At 38.4% G+C, this 23,423-nt stretch overlaps 2 protein-coding genes across 2 annotated transcripts in view; both read right to left on the bottom strand.

Annotated features, from left to right (window-relative positions):
* Positions 1 to 23,423, bottom strand: part of LOC134842285 (alpha-mannosidase 2-like) — a 402,951-nt gene that overhangs the window by 2,396 nt on the left and 377,132 nt on the right. The window contains exons 2-12 of the mRNA XM_063858556.1: positions 17,811 to 18,149; positions 15,418 to 15,707; positions 14,589 to 15,135; positions 14,020 to 14,135; positions 13,607 to 13,774; positions 13,062 to 13,335; positions 12,596 to 12,901; positions 12,144 to 12,434; positions 10,509 to 10,794; positions 701 to 921; positions 334 to 478 (exon numbers count right to left, since the gene is read on the bottom strand). Coding sequence (XP_063714626.1) covers positions 334 to 478; positions 701 to 921; positions 10,509 to 10,794; positions 12,144 to 12,434; positions 12,596 to 12,901; positions 13,062 to 13,335; positions 13,607 to 13,774; positions 14,020 to 14,135; positions 14,589 to 15,135; positions 15,418 to 15,707; positions 17,811 to 18,098 — 2,932 coding nt within the window. The 5' untranslated portion in view covers positions 18,099 to 18,149. The remainder of the gene's footprint in view (positions 1 to 333; positions 479 to 700; positions 922 to 10,508; positions 10,795 to 12,143; positions 12,435 to 12,595; positions 12,902 to 13,061; positions 13,336 to 13,606; positions 13,775 to 14,019; positions 14,136 to 14,588; positions 15,136 to 15,417; positions 15,708 to 17,810; positions 18,150 to 23,423) is intronic.
* LOC134842287 (uncharacterized) lies at positions 5,774 to 9,060 on the bottom strand. Its single transcript, XM_063858559.1, has one exon. The coding sequence runs from the start codon at positions 8,525 to 8,527 to the stop codon at positions 5,822 to 5,824; it is 2,706 nt and encodes a 901-aa protein (XP_063714629.1). The 5' UTR covers positions 8,528 to 9,060; the 3' UTR covers positions 5,774 to 5,821.

Raw genomic sequence — 23,423 nt, 5'->3', positions numbered from 1 at the left:
AAAATCAAATCGGAAAATCGAAAAAAAAATCTTAACCATTGCAATATACGATACAGCTTAAACATGCAAAAATAATACGTTGAAAAAGCTTAAACATGGCGAGATAGTGAAGCCCGCATTTAAATATATAATAGATAGATTAGATTGAATTCAAGAGACAAGAGCGATCAAATCTGTAAGTTAGAATTACCACCACTGATTTTTGTGATTTAAAAAATCTATTCACCTTAAAAACCACCAATTTACTCAGTACCCAAAAATGATCTTTTAACCTCATGCACTAAGATATCTCAAGTAGTGATGATGCAATTGTTGGATTCATCATGTGCTTACCTTGGAAGAGACCTCTGTTGTCGTCCTGCATCAGTCGTCTGTCCAGGATGATGTCAACTTCTCCCGATGATGTCATGCCCGTGCCAAGCGACTGAGCCGAGTGGAGAGTGAGACGGGAAGTGCCCTTTGGACTGTCAATTACCATCTAATACAAAGAGCACCCTTCAAACAGTACCCTTCAAACAGCACCCTTGAAAGCCTGAAAAACCTTTCCTCTAAAAACACTTCAATTTCAATCATTTTTTTCTCCTCGGAGCTGTAAAAATAGAGCTTTACCAAAGATTTTTCGTAGTAGTATTGCAAAAGCAGCTTGGTCGACTTTTTGGGACAATTTATTAATTATAAGGGCGAATTGATTCAAATTTACCTTAGTAGGCATGGGGTAGAAATTGGCCTGAAGAGGCAGTTTTGAGTAGAAGTGTCTCGCTTGCATCTGGAACCCATTCAAATCAGTGTAGAAAGTGTGCTTCAATGATCCGTCCGGTTTCCTCATCAACTCTGTCCCATCTACTCGCATGGCCAGTTCTCTGTTAGATAGAATGCGAATATCTACCAGATTCGAGATCGATATTGCGTGACCATCAATTCCTACAACAAATAAAACCACCTGGTTATTTTTCGACGTCAAAAACTTTTTGATTACAAACTTAATACCACAGAAATTTTTTCTTTCATTCAACTTTTAGCTGAACAATTTTTTAACAGCTAAAATCCTTAAATTTTTTCTTCTATAACCGCTAACAAAAAAAACTAAGCCAACATAACTTGAATGCATACAAAAAAAATGAAATGAATAAATGATTGAAGTATCATTTGAAAAAAATGTACGCGGCAGTAATACCGGTGAACAACAAAAAAATTGTTGACAAAAATAATGCGTTCATTCAGCCAAAAATAGCCGCTCATTGAGCCGAAAACAAAAACATCCACAAAAAACTGTTGACAAAAAACATGCGTTCATTCAGCCAAAAATAGCCGCTCATTGAGCCGAAAACAAAAACAGCCACAAAAAATTGTTGACAAAAAACCTGCGATCATTGAGCCAAAAATAACCACTCTGAGCAGCTCATTGAGCCGAAAAAAAAAGCCACAAAAATAGTTAACAAAAGTTTTTTTAATTAGGTTTCGAAGCTATGAACTTTTGCAAGACAAACCAAATGACTTTTTTACAATAATTTTTGCTTTATGAAGCGACACAAATCAAAGTAACTAAGGCGATAAAACATGAGCCAGAAAAATTTAGGCCGAATGAAGCTTCTAAAGGAAAAAACAAAAAAAAATTAAATAAAGTCAAGGCTATTATTTCATAAAATACACGAATACACAAAAAATACTTGTATCTACGTCGCAATTGCTGACTGCACAAAAAAATTTCACAAAGTGGCAACTAAGCCCAAAAAATACGACAAACAAAAGTCCGACATACTGTAAAAAAAAAACGGTCCGACCGGGACACGAAACAAAAGAGCTTACGGTATAGCTTCGGGCAAAGAACAACTACGGGCTTTAACCTAGGTTTAGCACAGAGCGGTGACTAAGCCGACGAAACTTGAGCATAAAAAAGTTTCAAGGGACGCAAAGCGGAAATTAGCACTACTTGCGATAAAAAACAAATACAATATGACATACTAGCTGACAGAAAATGAGAAGAATGCTGCTAGTTCAAAAACATAGCCAATCGAAGATTGGAAAAGAGTAATGAACGCAAGTAGACATTAAACAAACACTGACTTTCTTGAAAAAATTCAACTTTCGAATTTCAAAGAAAAAATAGATGTCCTTTCAGCTCTTTGAATTTTTAGAACAATTTATGATTGACGCTTTTTTGATAATATGAGCCCAACATGAGAAACCTGGATCAAAAGGTAAAGTTTATATTCCGCTGGGACATCTTAAAAATAAATTTCACTTTCGAAACTAGAAATCGTTCACGTTTTTTGCGCCATTTCCACGTTCGTATTTGGAGAGCGATATTTACGTCACTTTCAGCAGATGAATTCCAATTGAACTCAAAAAGTGCATTATACGTAAGTGCATCAATATTTTAAGACTTTTTCCTAAAAAAAAATCAGCAAGACCTATATCATTACTCTAAAAAATGTGACACAACTTCAAAAAATTAGATATGCAAAACAAGTCGATAGATATAAAACGCAAATTTCTAGGCCGAATGAACAGAAATTGCACGCAAAACAAACGAATAAAGGAAATCATACGAAGTGAAATGGTAAATTTACAACCCAAAAAAACGAATAGAACGGGTATTTAAAATGCAGACGTGCTCATGTCTGATGATTGACCAAATTAGAGATTTCAGACAATGATTCACTAACTCCGTTAAAGATTGCTTACCTGGGAAAAATTTATGGCGTAAGCAATCGCGAGCGTAAAAAACGACAAAAATTCGTGACCTTTACATTTTTGCTGATCGATTGTGGATGGAACTGAACCTAAAAAGAAATCACAAGTCTTGCTGATCGATTGTGGATGGAACTGAACCTAAAAAGAAATCACAAGTCAAACCGCGAAAAACAAAATTGAGCGTGAACAAACTTTAAGACTATTTCCTGAAAAAAAAAACGAACAGAAAAATCAGCAAGAACTATATAAGAGACCTCATTACGTTTATTACTCTTAAATTTTCAGCTTTTGAATTTCGAAAAACAATAGATGGCCTTTAAGCTCTTTGAATTTGTAGAAAAACTTTCAATGGACACTTTTTGTTAAAACTAACCCAATTTGAGAAAACTGGATCAATCGGTTCAACTTTTATTTCGCTGAGAAATCTGATAATTAATTTGAATTTTCGAAATTAGAAGTCGATCACGCTTTTCGTGATTTTTTTCAATTTTGCTAATCGATAGTTGAGTTTGTCTTCCTTTTAAAAATAGAAATGTACTGGAATTTAAAAAATTATCACAAGTTTGCACAACAATTTATGATGGCCACTTTTTGGTTAAAGTTAATCCAATTTGAAAAAACTGGATCCATAGGGCAAAACTTCTATTTCACTGGGATACCTGATAATTAATTTCCATTTTCGAATCTAGAAGTCGATCACGTTTGTTCGATAGTAGAGTTTGTCTTTTTTTAACATTAGAAATGTACTAGACTTATAAAGATATCACCAGTCAAACCGCGAAAAATCAAAATTGAGCGTGAACAAAGTTTGAGACTTTTTCCTGAAAAAAAACCACAAAAAAATCAGCAAGACCTATATAAGAATAAGAGTAATGAACCTAGTTATTATTCTTATGTAGGTCTTGCTGATTATTTTTGTTTTTTTTTCAGGAAAGAGTCTCAAAATTTGTTCACTCTCAATTTGAATTTTTCGCGGTTTGACTGGTGATATCTTTATAAGTCTAGTACATTTCTAATGTTAAAAGGAAGACAAATTCTACTATCGAACAAACGTGATCGACTTCTAGATTCGAAAATGGAAATTAATTATCAGATATCGCAGTGAAATAGAAGTTTTGCCCTATGAATCCAGTTTTTTCAAATTGGATTAACTTTAACCAAAAAGTGGCCATCATAAATTGTTGTACAAACTTTAGGAGCTTTAGGCCATTTATTTTTCTCTTCGAAATTCAAAAATTGAAGGTTTTCGAAAAAAAATAACATTTTCGTTTCAACTTCATTGCGTTCATTACTCAACAACATTTTTCAACTGTGAGTGTAACTTTCAAAAAGCAAAAATTCGCCATCTTTGCTCTTAAAAAGTTCTGATCAGTCATATTGGGAGGCCAAATATTCAATCCCTGCGTGTACCCTAAAAGAGTTTCAAGTTCCGTTTTTTAAAACTAAAATGTTTTTTTTTAAATAAAAAAACTAGGAAAACCAAAACGATTTGGTCATGTGGGAGAAATGCAACTGCATAAAGTACCCTGAGAGTACTCCGCCATAGGGTTGAGAGTTTCAAGATCTGTAAGTGTCAAAAAAATGATAGAACCTATAAAACGCGACATCACGAAAACCTGATGGAGTTGAGCAGTGATATTTATAGACCAGATTGGCATCTAAATTTAAAAAAAGTGAAAAAACAATTTTAAAAATCAAGCCCATAGTGTACCTTGAAAGCACCCCACCATAGGGTGGAGAGCTTGCACCTTTGTTAGTTTTCTTAAATCTGAGTTTATTGAACAAAAACGCCTTATCGCGAAAACCAAAAGGATTTGAGCAACCATATTTGATGGATAGAATGGCAACTCTCTGGTATACCCTGAGAACACCCCCCCCCCCCCCCCACAACAGAGTGAAGAAATTCAAACTCGGTAACTTTTTTACATCTAAACTTTTTCACATCTAAATATATTTTTTTCTTAGCCAATTTTTTGAAAAAACATTGTAATAACCAAAACTCCACACTCTCCAAACCATGACCGGCTACATCTGGAGTGCAGAACTGCAACCCATGTTGTACTCTGAGAGCACTCAACAAAAAGGTTAACAGTTTCACGTTATCTTTGTTTTCTTAATCTGAGTTTTTTGAAAAAAAAATTGAAAAAAAAAAACAGCCAACTGACAGTTGGAAAAGAGTAAGGAACGCAAGGATACATACAAAACATAGACAACTCACAGTTGAAAAAGAGTAACGAACGCAATGAAGTTGAAACAAAAAGTTTTTTTTTCAAAACCTTCAATTTTTGAATTTCTTTGAGTTTGTACAACAATTTATGATGGTCACTTTTTTGTTTAAGTTAATCCAATTTGAGAAAACTGGATCCAATTAAATATTTCAACATTTAACTTTTTTAGTCGTTTTTCAAACGAATTCGGATTAATTAGTTAGTTCCTAAGAACTTAAGAACGAAAGTAAACAGAAAAAAAACAGACCTAATTGAAAAATCTCAACTTTCGAATTTCAAAGAAAAAAATAGATGCCCTCTAAGCTCGTTGAATTTCTCAAACAATTTATGACTGGCATTTTTTTGATAACATTAACCCAACTTGAGAAAAGTGAATCAATAGGTATTTGGAAAGTGCTATTTACGTCAATTTCAGCAGATGAATTTCTATTGAGCCTAAAAAACGCATATATACCTAAGTGCATTAATATGTATGAATGCAAATCTGTAGTTATTAGAGCATTTTAAGAGTTTTTCTAAAAAAAACAGATCTTCGTTAAAGTCTTCACTACGTTCATTACTCTTAAAAAATAACTTAAAAAATTTCTTCTTAAGCCAAAAAAACCAAAAAATCAATCAATGGTGTTTTTATGACTTCACAGCCGTGTTATTTTTTTTTGTTTACAGCGTCGTTTACATAAATGTTATTTCAACAACATAAAATAGAGCAAAAAAGCTTTTGAGCTTGAACTACATCATAGCTTCCTCAGCGTCTCCTAGAATTGAAATAACAAAATATCGTAACAAAGTAAAATTCGAATTCATGATCGATGAAATTTGAAAGATTATTGGCCATTAAAAACAATCTTTCAAACAATCTCATGCAATACAAAAGTTTTTTTCCTGTTTCAAAAATTATATTATCGGCACGAAATCGCTGCTTTGATAATTATTTCTAAGCACTCGTACAAAAACTGAAGAATCTCGAACAGTATTAGCACACTCCATCCGAGCCAGAGTCCCAAATTTCCTCCAAAATCACTCAACAAAGCTGTGACGTCATACGAGCTGGACTCTGAAATTTTCTGAAAATTAAGAGCTTCGTAGAAAACCTCAAGCCTTGCAAAATTGTTTCTAAAATGACGCTGAAGTGTTTCTTCGTCGACTACATTTTCAGCCAGCATTTTCTTCATGTATTTAATCACTCTCTTTGATTTAGATTCCAGCATTCTGGATGCAAAGTAGGGAGCGTATGCTTTAGTGGGCCAGGGCCCCGAGGACTGTCGTTGAGCGAAATCAATGGTTTCACATTCATGAGGACAATCACACTTGAGAAGATTATCTCTGAAGTCGTCGTAGACACTTCTTCGACATCGACTGTCCGATTCATACCTTAAATCACAGTGCCATTCAGACACGAGGTTAATGTGCTCATCTTCGCTGAATCCATGTTCGTAACTGTCTGTGCAATTACACCTTGTAGCCATAGTGTTTATAACACAAAAGTACAAACAGGTATCCTCGTCATACTGCGGCCATTTCTTCGCAAATTCAGAATTCAGTTTCAGAAAGTTGGGCCATTTATCTGCACAATTGCTGTATTTGCCACCCTGTCTTTCAATTACATTCATCCGCAGTGAGATATAAGTTGCTTCTCCGGCTCCGACTGCGAAACTTTGCGATCTCACTAAAGGTCGCGTTCTAGCGTCGTGAATGACTGCTCGCACTGCGGCCGTTGGTGCAAGCAACCCCATATACTCATCGGTATCGAGGAAAAGTGTCAACTTTAGTCCGAACTCCTGGCCAGTCTTGCTACTTGATCGAATGAACCAAGGGTTCGAAGTATTTTGGTCCCTTATAGAGTTAAAGCTGAAGCAGTTACCATAGAAAGGTTCCTGAAAGGTTTTGAAGAAGTTCGCGTCACATTTTCTACCATCATAAGTGCATTGAACTATGAAATCCTGTTTTTGGTGCCCGTTATACAAAACTAAATCTTTCGAAAAAAGAACTGCGAGTCTGAAGTCAGAAAAATCGGACAGTTCTGAGGCTTTGAGGAGGCTGTAAAAATCGTGTGGTTTGACAGTGTAAAACTGAACATGTGGGTCAAACTGCTTAACGAAAGTCTCGTAAGCTTCGAGACTCACGTAGTAGTTGTAGTTATAATTGAAGTCCCAATCATTATAATCAAAATCGGGCCATGGTTCTTCAGTTGTTAACAGCGGCACGTTTGGTTCTGGGGGTTCCATTTCATAATAGTCACCGTTCACGTAATCAAAGCTTTGTTCCGACCGCTTAGCTCTTACTGATTCATTGCCCAACTCCCATGTTTCTTTACGTAATTCCACTGTTTCATTACGCAATTCCAATGTTTCATTACGCAATTCCAATGTTTCATTACGCAATTGCAATGTTTCATTATACAATTGCAATGTTTCATTACGCAATTCCAATGTTTCATTACGCAATTCCAATGTTTCATTGATATCTAGAATCTTCATATCTCCAGGAGAGGGAAACCTAGGACTTGCCACATAACTCATTTGGAATCCGCGTTCATTCAGTAATGAGTCACTACGAAACCGTATCACGACAACTTGACTTCTTGGGAAAAAATCCACAATAGAAGGGAGGCCGTCTCCACAAATATGCTTAAACCAGCCCACTCTTAAATGCCGTGCTGTTTTCATGTCACTACCGTCGAAAATTTCAATATAATCCTTACACATACCCATTACTCCTTCCACTTGTAAATCCAGAATAGTCAAGATAAGCTCAGATCCCCTTGGCGCTTTAATTGTCCACGTGCAATCCATGTCCGCTTCATAATTTCCCGGGTAATTCTTGGACGAAAACACTCTAGGACTCTCTTTGGCATGATAGATTGTTTCACATTTGTCTATCAAACAGTTGATTGGATCTACTGTATCGAAGACGTTTCCGTCTGGTTCACTCCAGTGACATTCGTTTTGAACATCACATGGTAGCGCACAGTATGCTTCACCCGGACACTGAATATAAGGCCATGCACAAATGCCCTGTTCGTCAGTTATGTTATTTAATCTTCTTTGTTCTATCTCCGTGCAGTTATAGAAGAATGGATCTTCATCACTGCTATCTTCACAGTTACTGATTCCATTGCAGACCCATCTGAAAGGTATGCAGGTTCCGCTTCGATTGCACCTGTGGTCATTTTCTTCACACGATGACAACTGACCTCGATTGAAGGCGTTTTCTGCAAACGACTGAACCGAACTCATGACGAATCGGTCAAGCAGCAGCAGGTCTTCGTACTCAACGATCCTCCCAACTAGCGACTTCCTCAGTGGGTTCTCGTTACATACCGTCACAGCCGGGAACTCCAGCTGGGGCTTCGAGATAATTTCAATGTCAATATCAGTTGGATAATCGAAGTACATTTTAATCAACTTGGCGAATTGAAACAACAGACAAGTTATAAGTGCGATGTAAATGATCAACCAGGCAACTTGAAGGAACCAACGTCCTCGTCCGGTTTGGGAGATGGTCGCATCTCTTAGCCGAAATGCTGCAACTTTAAACTGCCCCAAAACTGATGATCCTTTTTTTGATGCAGTAGAGAAGGAGCGTATGCGTGTTTCGGTTTCCATGGCAACAAAGTACTTACTAGAGGTGATATTTTTCAATAAGAAATAACTAATATGAGAAATTGGAAATGCTCTTTTGGTATTGATTTGGATATCACCTGAATAAAAACCGCAAGTAAAAGCTAGGTGAAAATGATTCCGGTGTGCGGAAGCCGTGTAATATCAATAAAGACATCTATCCGGGAGAAACAGCCAAATTAAAATAGCCAAAAACTTAACGGGAATACTATTTGAACACAAATGGGACCTTGGGGACTATGTTTGGCCATAGACCATAAATTGAAACAAGAAGGAATACCCTGTCAGATTTATCAAAACTGCTGCTCTGGGAGATGAATAATTACAACAGCCACCAAAGTTCAACGGAGAACAAAATCTACAAGTTTTGCAGTTTTGAGAATAAATAATATAAATCTTCACCAAAGTTCGCTAAAATAGATTCATTTTAAGTCTAATACCTTAGGGAAAAACTACTCTAATAATTCACGAACGAAAGTAAAGTACAGAGAACCAAAGTTGGTTAAACTTACCATGACGTATCGGACGCCAGTTTGAACTCAATAAACCGTTAAGTAAGTAAAACCACTCTTCATGCAAGAGAAAAGAACACTACAAGTTCAGGCTGTCCAGTGGCTTGTGTCAGAACTTTTTGACTGAAAGGGACTTTCAAAGGTGAATGTTTTTAACCATTTTAAAACACCAGCATGACACGATTGGCCAAAATCTTATACGCCTCAGATGATGTTTTGGAAAAAATTGCTGTTTCTTTGATGCACTTTCTGGAAAGCTTTGTTCTGACAGTATTGCGTTTTTTTGGTGCGCGCTCTCTTCTCAAATAAGAATCTATTAGGGCTATTAGACAATATTTCAGGATTGGTCAGCGAGAAAAGGCTGTCAAAAATAGTAGCATAGGATCAAAATATAGAAAATTCGACGAACAAGGGCAACCTTGAGAACATTTAGCAGCTAAATTTTAGGAGGTAGATGCTACATTTTTAATTTTCAGCTACAATTTGTCTCGCTGATTAACCCTCAAAATTTTCTGCGGACAGCTTCGACCCAAGTGGCACGCTACTTGAAATACCACAGTCGGGCAAGTTGTAAGGACAAGTTTCGCCCCATAATTTTCACCAGGCCAGAATTCTGGCATATATACAGCAGCGTGCCGAGGCCCCCTCAAGTCTGATTGCCAAACTTTTCCAAAGGGTCCCCCCCTTTGGTATAACTTTACGACATCCATTATTGGCTGACCATCCTTAAAAAACCGAAAAACGCCTTCGGCCCCAATATAACTAATTTTGAGAGGGGGAGTTGAGGGCTCGCCGAAAAAAACGCTGGTAAAAGTGCATAAAAACGATAGTTTCCCAAAAATGCTTAATAGTCTTTTCGGATAGCTGGGATAATCAAATTGATCGACCTAAACTGCATATATCACAAGCGATATTTCTCTCAGCTTCATACAATGCCAACAGTTTGTCAGTATATACGCCATCAAAAACAAAAAATAGAATGACTAATGCTCTTATCTATATTTTGCATGTCGCAATTAGAATTTCAACACGGAGGCGAAGTTGCACTTCGCCTACACAATTAGAATTTCAATCACAATTACATCATATTACAATTTCAACTCAGAGTGTAACTATGACCGATAATGCTACTGGGAAACACTGAATGAGTAAAACTTTGATTCTACAAAATTTCCTAAGTGACGCACGCCAATTGTCGCGCACGCATGAGTCTGCATAATTGCTAAAAGACGTAAGCCAATAATGACGCATTAGCAGTACCAGTCAGTTTGAAAAAAAAAGAAATTTACCAACTAACATGTCTCAATTTATAAAGCGGTAGCATTCCGAAAAAGTTAATTAAAAACATCCAACAATGCCCAGGTTCGAACCTCTTTGTTGCTGGTCTGCCTACCTCTACGCTACAGATCCATGATCATAGTTTGCCAAATCATACCGATAATAGTATTTCTCACCTGGAGAATTGAACAACCTGACGGTGTGTATGACATTCTGCAGCTGCACAGTCACTCGACTCATCACAGGTCCCTTCTCTACCACCACAGTTGGACTCAGACTGGGAACTGACTTGGCTGGTCCGTCGGGGAGGAACAGGTAAGCCCCACTCTTGTCTTTGGCACTGGATGTACCATAGGTGACGAAGTTGAGCATGACCTTACTCCTTTCAAGAGTGTTTCGGTCTGTTATTCCGGTTAGCAGTCCGTTGTCTCCAAAATGCAGAATGTACTGGTAGTTTGACAGCTAAAAACACCACAATTTTGAACAGAAGTTCGTATCACTATCGCGTCAGGCAAAAAATAGATCACACGAATTGAAATTTATATACGCAAAATTGAGTCACTAAGCCGATAGAACATAACCCGAAATCATTTAGGCCGTATGAAGCTTCTGAGCAAAAAATGAATAACACTACGTCAAACTTATTACACTTATAAAACACAGGAGAAAACCAAAAACTCTTGCAGCTAAGACAAAAACATTTTACGGCACAATAAAATTGCGAGACGCGGCAAGCAAAAAGACAAAACAATCAGACAAACGACAGTTTTATTGAAACGGAACATTTTCTGTTTGAAAATAAAAAACAGGTCCTGACTGGATTTGAACCCTGGTTCTTTTCCGTCCGAGGCGTAGTCTTTACGTCAAGACCAATCGTGCCTGAGATGCCAAGAAATAGGAATTTATTACAAATCAAGCTTTCAAGTGATTTTCTAGAACAAGTTATTCGCCCAAAAAATGTTCGTATATTAGGCCAAATCCACGAAAGCTCTAACTGCTTCTTAACTGGTTTCGCATAATTTCTACTGAAAACATAGACAAGTAAAAATTAAGGACTCATATTTTGAAAAATCTCAATTTTCGATATTCAAGGAAAAAAAATAGATGCCCTTAAAGCTTTTTAAATTTCTGGAACATTTATGCTTGACACTTTTGGATAAAATAACCCGATTTGAGACAACTGAAGCAATAGGTTAATTTTTTATTTCGATGGGAAATTCAATAATCAAGTTCCATTTAGGAAACTAAAAGTCGATCACGTTTTCGTGACTTTTGCTGTTCGATAGTGGAGTTTGCTTTCCTTTTAACAATGGATATAAGCTTAAAGTCAAACCGCGAAAAGTAACCAGACATTTCCTGAAAAAACTCATCGCGACCCATACCAGAGCAGAGCCTGAACTACGTCCATTGACTCTTCACAAAGGTTAACCAGTTGCTGCGCAAACAGCATATACAATTCCGACCACGATAAAATTTGATGGATGGGAGGATTTGAACGAAAGACTAAAACTTTGGCTTATTCGATGGTAATAGTAAATTAGGTATAATCGACAACAGTTTTCCTTAGAAAAATTAGAAAAGCTGACTGAACCTATAAAACTACACTGGGAAGCCCTTCGCAAGCAAGTCTACTTATCGCAAGAGACTTGCGATAATTACGTTTGCTAGCGACGAGCTTGCGAGCGTAGTTACCAAAACTAGAAAAAAATATATATATATATCAAGCTGTTCACTTCAATACAGTAAATACCAGAAGAAAACAAAAGAGAACGTTTGATGACTCCTGAGGTTTCAAAATAACTTCCACTCACCTGAAACTCCTTTGGATCGACTGGCTGGATGGTAAATCCATGTGCTTCGAAGTTCATGTCCACGTTCTTCTCTGTTCTCAGTGTGAACAGTGTCGACCTAGTGGCAGCACCTGTGACGTCAGAAGTGTGCAAGGGAAGCAGGAAGTAGCGCGACAGAGATAGGGGGTGTATGTTGATGCGGAACCAGAGCTCGTATACATTTGATTGAAAGGCTATAGGAGAAGTCGGCTCAATGGAAGACCACTTGGGAGTTATTTGTGATTCAATTATGGATCCAGTGTGGCACAAGATCTAAAATTACAAGGAGTGGTTGAACAAATTATTTTCATGGTAAACAAATTGGCTCTGAATCTCAATCTTAACATTTCTCTCATATTGGAAAAAATTAGATTTAAGCAATTTACAATCTATCCTGAGCTTGTATGTTGGAATAGGACATTTGAACAACAAACCTTGACATTAGGACTGTCCACGAGAACTGACACAACTTGCTGTCTTTGAAACCCGAGTGAGTTATAGAACACGAGAGGGTAAAGAGCGCCAGTTGCCAGAGAGCGCACAGGAATCACGAATCCTTCCGGCAGAGAATCGTGACTTTTGCGGGCTTCGTCCAAGATAAGAGCATTGAAGCTAGAGGGTTTAGAGGTAGAAGGAGGTTCTGAGGATAGAAGAAGGTATTCAGCACTCGCTGCTATGACTTCATCTGCATTTTGAATCGCTTGCAGTAACTTACGTCCATAATCTATTACTACAGGATCCTAAAACAATCTTCAAAATATCTCTGAGAAACTTAAATGCGAAGTCATAACTGCTGCTAACCCATAACTTTCTAAATGCTTTCTTGCTCTATTTGTACAATTTAAGTACTTTTATTAAGTATTTTGACCTTTTACATTGCAACAAGACCAAATAAGCCACCTTGGCTGTTCCGGTAATTCCGTCGTGATGCTGGAACAGTCCTAAATTTCTTCTGGCGGCCGTTAGTTTTCCCAGAAGTCCAGAGTCACTAGCCTTCCAAAGATCAATCGCTGCATTGTGTGGGCTCGGTAGAAAATTAGCCAATGAGAACAGAACTTCAGCTGATCGTAGTCTTGACTCTAGAACTCGATCTAGCTTTTTGTAGAAAGGCCTCGAGGTGTAATAACCTGACCAGTAATGTGAGTCTCTATCTGCATAAGTATAGAAGTCCCCGCTAAAATCAAACTTTCGTTTGTTTTTTGTACCCCGAAGAGATTACTTATGATGCTTGCTTCCTTACAAGAAGTATATTCCTTTACATTTGTTCAAGCTAGTTATGCCAGGATTTTAAAAAATGATTTTATGCTCTAAATCGGAATGTGTTTTCTCATTGTTCTGAAACTCGCAGAACTTTGGAGATAGACTGCTAATTAATAAGATAATCCGATTCATCTGATATAAAAAATCCTTGCATGAAACGATTGTAAAACCGCAGTAACACCAACCTCAATTTTGGAAACTGAGAATTTTCCATTCTTTCATGGACCTTCTTGAAATAGTCAGACAACACTCCCCATCTGATGTTCACATTTAGCCCCTTGTTGGAGTTGATATACAAGAACAGCTTTTCATAGTTTGTGAACTGTTTGTCAAACTCCCCTGGGTTGTCATACCTATTAAAAACGAACAAATTGGAGAATCCTCCAAATAAACAATGATATTTCGATGAGCAAGAAGACACGTTTTGGGAAAAAGGAAGTTAAAAACGTATAATAAGTAATTTTGAAAAGCCATTAAGTTCCGCTCACTCATGATACACTGGCAACACTCCTTGAACAATTTTGAGGCACAACTGATCAAAAAAGATGGGAAGTTTACATTTTCACACCCAATTGGATGCTTTTCTTTTTCAGCTTACCGGAAGTCGTCGCCCAGAGGAATGAGAAGAACATTGCTGCGAAATAGTGAAGCTTTCTTCTTGTACTGGTCCACTAGAACTTCAGCACGCTTCGCTACTGTTCCATCTGTGATTAACTGAAAACATAATCTGTGCTTCACAAACATTAGCGAGAACACGACAAAAAAAGCATCTCTATAAATTGAGTTAAGAAAAAGTAGAAATAAGCCTGGAAGAAGGCGTGTCATGGAGCCGAATAACCAGTTAGCCGAAAAAATTGTTTCCCCCGTTACCCCACACTTAGCCCCATCATTATTTTTCCCTATTTCTTCCTCTCCTCCCTCTTTACACACATTGCCCCCCCCCGCCCCGCAAACAAACAAGTGACGTGTTTATCCTTTCCAAGGGAAGAGAATTTGATTTCAATTTAGAACTCAATTCAGTTGATTAACTATAACTGAATGCACTTTTTCTTAGAAATGCTAATCAAACCGAGTTCAGGCATCTCAGACAGACATCGTCCAATTTCATAGAAATGGGAACTTTTAGAAGTTTATACTAATTATGAGCATCCAATACAAGCAACCTACCGTGGGAGCGACCTTCCACGGACAACTGTACTTTGTGGGAGGGAGCCGAGCAAAGTCAAATTGGCAGCAAATCTTGGGGTCCGGCCCACACGTATGCGGAATATCGTATGAGTAAAATGGCATCATGTGACAAAATATATCATTTTTTCCATCTTCACTTTCCCAGTTCTGTTTCCACATAAACTCCAACTTCTTCTGTTGCGACAACACCTTCTTCACTTCATAATGAGTTCTCTGTATCAGCATGTCAGTAAAACCCATTCGTTTTCTAAGGTAAGCCACAGTAGGGCTTTGTCCAAAGGGGTCTATTGACCAGGCAGTGCTGCTTTTGATTCCCAAGTGATCCATGATCCAATTATTCCCTTCTATCATTTGGTCTACCATAGCATAGACGTGGGTGTTAGCTTCGTCTTCCATCACCCATCCTCCAGTTACTAGCTCTACTTGGCCATTTTTGATCAGTTTCAGCATTCTGTCTCTGAGTGATTGGGACGCTTGCTTCCACCACATCGAGAAGTAGGAAATCTCGGCCCAGATGAACTTCCGCCTAAATCATAAACAAGTTGAAAACATAATGCAATTGAATCACATTAGCAGTTTTTAAAAAATGGATCTTTTAAGAAATATTGAATTAAGGGTTCACCTAATTTCTATTAGAAAAATTAGTTCATTTGAATTTTTTGGTCTCTCTTTAAACCCTTTTTCTACTTGCACGAATCAACAAATCTTGGAAGAATTTCGTAAGTTTTAGCTGGCTTAAGTTAATGAACAATCATTTAGCTTTCAAAATAAACCAATAAAAGTGCCAAATCTTTCCAACTATACTTACTTGACATCCACTTCTAACTTTTCCACAATATTGTTCAAGATATTCTTCGTCTGGTCTGCGAAGTACTGCTCGTAGGTCTTGATCCATCCAGGGTCATTGTGAGAATGAGGCACAACGAAAACTTCCAATGGCCTTGAAGGCGTGAAGTCAGAACTATCAGTGTACTTGATGTCAAAGCCTTGTTTCCACACTCCTCCGTTTTCGTTTTTAAATGATATGTTTCCGTATAGCTCAACTGTTTGCAGCTCAGCACTGCTTTTCAGATGCTTCGAAGCGAAGTTGCACCGGTCCTAATAATTAGTAGAAATTAATTCAAGGAGAGTTAGACATCAACAAATAGTTGACGTTCATTGTTAGAGCGAAATAACTTAATTCGGAATCAACTGTATAATACTGAGTTGGTAAATTGTATTTTATTATTAAAATAACAACTAACAGTTAACTATTGAGAAAAAAATATGTTTTTTTATGTTAAATTGTTAAATAATTCAAAACATTAAGAAGCCTTAAGTTTCTTGTTTCTTGAAGAGAAATGCCACTTTTACAGCTTTCTCGACGCCAAATTGGGCTCAGAGTTTCCCATAAGTGAAAACATTAAGAAGCCTTAAGTTTCTTGTTTCTTGAAGAGAAATGCCACTTTTACAGCTTTCTCGACGCCAAGTTGGGCTCAGAGTTTCCCATAAGTGAAAACATTAAGAAGCCTTAAGTTTCTTGTTTCTTGAAGAGAAATGCCACTTTTACAGCGTTCTCGACGCCAAGTTGGGCTCAGAGTTTCCCATAAGTGAAAACATTAAGAAGCCTTAAGTTTCTTGTTTCTTGAAGAGAAATGCCACTTTTACAGCTTTCTCGACGCCAAGTTGGGCTCAGAGTTTCCCATAAGTGAAAACATCAAGTTGAGGATTTCCGAAAATAAACCAAAAACGCCGACTTGAAAGAATTCAGCACTTCCCACTAAAAATTCAGATCACCCCCCCCCCCCAGCGGAAGATATTTAATCTGAAAAACAGTTATATGCGGAGTGTGTTTTCAAGAAATACCCACATTTCTTAAAAAAATAGCTAACATCACTGTTAGAAAACATAAATAACAGTGTAAGTTAAATTGAATGTTAAATAACATTGTTAAATAACTTCCCAACCCTGGTATATTATTTCCTCCAAACCGTTTTAGAGTATGGATTTCTCAAGGAACATCTTTGCGTATAGCCTAGATTTATACTATTAATAGTTTTATCAGAGAAAATTGATTAACAATATATTAATTTGGTTAATTAACAGCATTCAAATGCAATCCAAGATAAAAGTTGTGAACACCACTTTTATTTGCGCGTTTCTTGATTTGCGGTTGTGGGGTTGACGACAGCCAGTAAAAATAATTCGCAAAGAGTTCATTGTGCTCCTTGATAGGTTTTTAATAGGTTTCAGCGCAGCCAATTATAGTTCCAAATGCTGTTTTGTCGGGTGTGTAGTTCATTTCAGCTCCTAGATCACTTACTGAAGGTTTCCTGACAGAGGCCGCGTAACTCATAACACTACACGAAAGGTCCTTGAAATGACATCCAGTGTTTACTGACGCACCACCAGCTTGCACCTGAGAGCTTTTAATTATGTATATTTATCAGTGGCAGTTTAATCAGTGAATAAGAGGTTTTTGGATGGTGGCTGATTTCTGAAAACTGCATTGCTTTCAGTCTTTGATTAATAAATAAAATAATTATATAAAATAGAAAAGTTATTAACTAGCTATCAAATGATTCAACTGATTTTATGAGCCAAGTGGCTTTATCCTGATTTGATAAAGTTTGCTAATCAGAAGTATAACAAGGACACCCGGTTACTATGATAGTAGCCCAGAATCTTCCGACCAAAGTCTTACAAAATACAAAAAAAAAGTTTTTTCAAATTAGTGTAGTTTTTATTTCTGCGTGGTCTGATGAAAACAACAAAAAATAGAACTACGGCATTATCGACAGTCATAGTGATATGGGCCAAAGATGATAAGTAGATTTTAAAAACTGGACAGTCGAATAATATATTTCAAATGTCTCTGAAATCAATAAGACAATGTCCAGCACATTTGGTTCACTCACGCATCTTGAAAGATAGAATTTCTGGCAGCCAGAAGCTCTTTATCATTTGGTAAGATGCTTTAAAGACACGAGTTTTCAGAGTTACAAATTATGTTATTCATCGCCAATTACGGTCTGTACTAAATGGAAACCGGCCAACTCGAAGAACCAAATATAGGTTTCTCAGCAGCCTATTCTCAAAATTCAGCTTCCTTTTTAAATAGGCCTATTTAACGATTTCAATTTTAGTCTAGTTGATATAACTATGAATATATAATTTTAAGCTAACATACCAATTATAAAATACATTCCCAGCAATACTCACAATCCCATGATTTGCTCCAAGCTGTGGTTTATCATAGAATCTTCTTGATTCTGCTTCAGCAAAACTATAGGCACCTTGTTTAGATTCTCGAGGAGTCTCGTCTTGCTCGTATTCGCGCACTTTTGATTTTAATTCCGCGACCCGATTCCTGAGATAAGAAATTTGCCTTTTTTGAGCAGCATCTTCTTCAAGTTGAAAAGAGAAAAACCACGACAAAAGAATAAACAAGATGATAACTAATAAATAAGGGATTAGCCGTCTTGCATAAACTCGTGCCATTCTAAACATCAGTTTAACGTTCAACGGCAATTTAAGGTCTCAAGAGGCTCCATTCAGCCTGAAATGATTTCGTAGTAGTAGTAAAAGATTTAGAGACGGTTCTCATTCCAGGGTAGCAACAAAACACCGAGTTGAAGAAGCTTTTTTCAAACCTTTGTGAACAACTTAAGGTCATTTAAAGGGGGCCCTTCCGCCATACCAGGGTCCGTGCACAGGTTGGATATGACCACAACAATGTGGGCTGACTTTTTACCAGACCGACCTTAAACCAGAAAATTTATGTGCCAGTCTGTCATATTCAGAAGTTTGACCTTGATTTTCGGGGAAACTGTATTTTTTGAAAAATTCGAATCGCCCATGTCAAGCTCAAGTTTATCGCGACAACTGAAATGAGAAGTCAATTTAATTAGAAGATGTAACATTCGCCCGGAAGATACATATCGACGGAAAATAAAGCTAGGTTCTAAGACGACTGGCCAACGTCTAAACAGAGCTCTGCATGCTTTTCACCGTCTCTACCAAGCCAGTACTTTCGGTGGTCTTTCTAACATCGGGTCGACAAAAACGTTATCGCTTTTGGCTTCAGTCAAAACACTCAAATTAACTAGATTACATGCAGAAATAGTGAGCTCATGGCTGGGTCTTAGTATCCCCAGACCACGAGGTCACTCCTAAAAACAGGGCTACTACTATTTATTGAATTGTTATTGTTTTTGTTCAGTAGATAAAAATCATCATCTCCATCGATGATGGATCAACCCTTTCCCCCAACTCCTAGCTTCTCATCCTAGCAAAATGAATTCAGATGTTAATTAAATTCAATTCAGGACATAATAGGGAAGCTAAAATTTTGTATAAGATGATAAAAGTTCCAGTCCCGAGACCCCTCCGGATTCTCGAATCCGGGGTAATAAAACCTTTATCTTCCTCCCGGAAGGCTGACACAATAGTTGCAACTCGGAACGGTCTCTGCTACTTTTATAATTTGTTGTTGTTTTCCAATCACAATTCTCGTCTTTATCGCTATCGCAACTAATGTTGTTGTGTTTTATTTCGGTTTTCTGCCAAAATGGTCATTTCTGACCTTTCTTAGAAATATGACGTCATACTTCGTAAATTTAAAAATTTCAAACACCAGAATATTCTAGCCTTCACCGTTTGACTAATCGTCCCAATAACGTCGTTAATCTCTTAAAACCGTCAATTCGGAAGGTTCTCTGCTAAAAACTCGAAATTGCTGCGTCTGCATTTTGGAGCATTCTGGTCGAATGTCACATACTCCCCGGACAGTCCGGTCAAAGTCCTCATTGAATCTCGCAATGTTCATAAAATTGGTACAGTGTCATCGAACAGAATTTACAAAATGCACGAAATTACTCTTATCCGCGTCAAATCGACTCACTGCAGAAAATAAATGGCATCATACTACATCACTATAGCCTTCAAATTCTTTCACTAATCTGCACATTGAGGATATGACCTAAGATAAAAACATCTTTTCTGACTTTCAATGTCAATTCCCTGATTAAAACTTTTCTCCTAGATTTTTAAAAGATGTTGGTTTGCAGGACAGTCCTGCCAACCAACAAGCTAAATTTATCCTACTATGCTTTTGTCCCTTCGGAAATCTTGCTTGTTATTGTCCTGAATATTAAAACTAAGAAACTCTGTGGTTAGAAAGAACAATGAGACAATCTCCCTCTTCGAGAGATTACCCAAGCCTTTCATATCACCACAAAGTGATCAGTTCTCCTAGTTGATTAAAAACAGTCATGCAGGCAAGAATATTTAAATATACTCTCTACTCAAGCCTTTCTAAATAAATTGTAAGTAAGTGTCTCTAAAGCCACCAACTAAAATCAAAATGCAAATTTATAAATGCAACAAGTTTTTTAATGTTGAAAGCTCAACTAAATGTTTCAGTTTTCAATTACAACTTGGTTGCTTGGTTTTTCACTTGAGTTTTTCAATTCATGCTTGGTTTCTCAAATAAAACAATTTTGAGTTTTTATTTCTTCTTCTTCGTCACTCCTCCGTTTTCTTCTTTTTTCGTCGTTTAGAAGTTCTAAAACTTCTAAGTTCTTCTATTTTTCTTTCTTTTTGCCTCTTGTTCTTTCGACCGTTTGTCAATGTTCCATCTCTTCCTCCTGTGACACTGACTCTGCACTTTCAGTTTCTGTGTCTTGCAACACATCGTTAGCTATTCTGACGCTGTTGGAAGCAGTCCTCTGTTTGCAACAAGGTAAGGGTATCAACGTTAGATTCTCTGTTTCGGCAGAAGCTGTTGTGGAGACACAACGTCACGTTTCTTTCCAAATCTTCCTTCAACATCTCTTCCTTCTCCTTTCCACTACGTTCACTCGTCCTGAATACTTTTTTTACAGCGGTGGTCACTGCATTCCGATCAGTCACGAAAGCTCGCTTGAAAGCTCCTGCTCCAATGTCCAGCTGATATCCACTGTACACCCTGCCGTGCTTCGACATATGCTTTTTGGCATATTCGTACAACCATGCAGTCATGTAAGCTCTGAACCATGGCATCAATCGTCTTCTTACCCATATCTTTTTCACTTCCATCGGAATGTTTAGAATCTTGCACAATGTCTCAAAAAGATCTAAATCTTTTAGACAATCCAAATTCTGCAACTGTTCTCTCGTCGGTGCCTACTGTCTATTGTTTTCTCTCACATGAGCCGCCAGCCATCGTATCGCCATCATAACTCCCACTATCACTATCGTTATGGGCCGTTTTGAGTCTGGTAAACCCATGGAGAGCAGCTATCCAGAGTCCCAGACCAACACCAGATAACTACGCTCGGGATACCACCAGGTCTGCAGCAAGCAGTGGCAGGGAAACTCGTCATGTGTCAACATGATGCTCCTCCAATTACGTTTTCCGAAGCTTCCAGTAATGGTTCCACTTCCATCATCACTCGGTGGACTTCATTTTTCTCGTCTACTGTATTGTAATCTGTAACGGTTGATCCTCTCTCGGTTTCTGTCTTTCAAAGTCACTGAAGTTCTCGCTCACCTTCCCATGAACCTCCTTCCCAGTATCGATTCCAACTCCTCTCTCTGGAACTGCTGAGAACATTTTACCTAGCAACTCGTAAGATTTTGCGGCCATTCTCGTTAATCGCACACACTTTGGCACTGAGAAGGCTTGATCCACGATCGTTCTCGTACTCTTTACATCCACAGCTACGAAATGCACCGCGTATCTACTCTTGCACATTGGAGCCAATGTCGATCCCACCAAATATCGTGCTTCTGATGGTCTAAAATATGACCCACTATGTCTGATGTTCATTCCGTCTCGTTCGCTTCCCTCCATTTCCCTATGTACTTTTGCTCAGTTTGCAGAACTCCTGGGAACACTTCTACACTGATGGCTGTGACCATCTCATGTCTCTGTTCGAGATTCAATAGTGACTCTAAAGAACCAAACATGCTGTAGAATCCTAGTGCAGTCACTAGATTCACCTCGGTTCCTCCATGGCAATCTGCGATCAGTTCCGTTTCCGTTCTCGCTTTCATCACGACATTCCCAAACAATATCTTCAATTGCTTGTGTTGTCTCTCCAGGGTTTTCACACAATCCAGACCTCCACAAACGTGACCTTCCAGTCCACAGACTTACGCCAGACAGCTACCAGGTTTGACCCAGTTCTCTGGTCCCCAGCCAAGCAACTCCACTTTGTCTTCCCCGTTGTTCCTAGAGGCTGTTATAATCACATTATATATGATGTTATGGTCACGCAGGTTACAATCTGCATTCAGCTCCCTCCGCAAGTCTTGTGTCGCCCGTAATATCGAGTCAGCATTGGGACTAGGACACCATGATGGTCTCATCAGTTCCCACACTACCATCGAGGTCGTTCTCAGTAGTTCATCTGAGAATCCCAACCCAAACTCCACTCTTTTGTCGGACTTTGGCACGGAACGTGCAGTCACCTCTTCTTCCATGACCAGTCCCAATTTGGTCTGTGGATTATTAGCGCTCTTAATCGTTACAATCCTCGACGTCCAGAATCTTAGCAACACTGCCTGCTCGTAATCGAAGAAGCAATCGCGTATGTCTTCACTCAGAAAAGGGTTGTACGCTATCCCAATGATTCCGGACACGTAGCTGTACGACTTCTTCTTGATCGGCCCACAGTACTCACTGGATTTCGGTAGTGTCCCCATAGATTCTTTAGTGAGTCTCAGCTCTTTGTTTGAAAATCTCCTGATTTCGTCTATCTTTCTCATGGGCTCTAACTCCTCAGGTTCTTTCATATTCACCCTCATCGGCTTGCTTTGATGCATCTCCAGCAGTGCTAGCAAGATTAAGCCTTTTGCTTGTTCATCGCCCTCCCTCAACATCTTGACACAGGTGTTCAATTCTGGTACTGAAATCTGCTCTATCAGGAATCGAATGAAACAGAGAGCATCTCTCCGCTTCGCGCACGCTACTGTCATTCCTTCCTGGATTATCAGATCCCTCAGGTTCATCATCAGGAATACTTTTTCTTCTTTTGACCTTTCTCCTTTCTTCTGAGTCATATTCCCCGCGAGTTAATCCCATCATGCACCAGGCGAACCTCTGTTGTAATTCGGTTCTTACGTAGGGTACTGCCATGAGAGCCTGTATTCTCAGCGCAGTCCTCATTTCCTCTTCGAAGTACTTCAACACCACTGCTTTCCATGGAAGGCTCACTAACTGTTCGATCGTTTCCGCCTGCATCTCGGATGACGCTTAAGTTCCATATGCCTTCTGCTTGAGGGTAGTGCCTCGCAACATTGTCTCCAGATAACCTTCCATGGCCATTTCGTCTTCGAGAGCCATCACATACCCTCTAGCCGAGTTTCGATATTCTAACATCTCCATGTATCCACCGGCGGGTTCATCTATTGACACAGTCTCCGACACTGGCAGTCGGTTATACTCCACTGGTACTAGTTGTCCTGCGACACTTCCCTTTCCGTGGTTCATGGGAGATGGTTTAAAGTCTTTCATCGTGCTTTCTCCACATTGGCTAAGTATTTCCATTTCTAGGGTTGCTCCAGTCAGAGTGCGGTCACTCCTTTTGGATTTGTAACCTGTCGACTTTATCCCTGCCATGAGAATGGGTGGCACCATCGCTACATCGGTCAACATTCTGTTCGTGCCAGGTAATTGATAATCACCTTGTCCCAAATCCATGGCCTCTTCGACTCGTTTTCGTTCCGCTGAATTGACAGCTTTTACTGATATCTCTGAATCCACCTTCGTCGTTCCTAGTCTCCTCGGCATCACCTCGCTGCCTAACTTCATCTTCATCTCATTGATCTTATCAATCACCAATTTGGATC

This window comes from Symsagittifera roscoffensis, chromosome 3 (assembly GCF_963678635.1).
Source record: "Symsagittifera roscoffensis chromosome 3, txSymRosc1.1, whole genome shotgun sequence".
In the NCBI taxonomy this organism is placed as follows: domain Eukaryota; kingdom Metazoa; phylum Xenacoelomorpha; order Acoela; family Convolutidae; genus Symsagittifera; species Symsagittifera roscoffensis.
This window is presented reverse-complemented; position numbering and strand designations above follow the sequence as displayed.

Excerpts from the sequence above, each read along its gene's own strand:
- LOC134842287 (XM_063858559.1), bottom strand. The coding sequence starts at position 8,527 with ATGGAAACCGAAACACGCATACGCTCCTTCTCTACTGCATCAAAAAAA.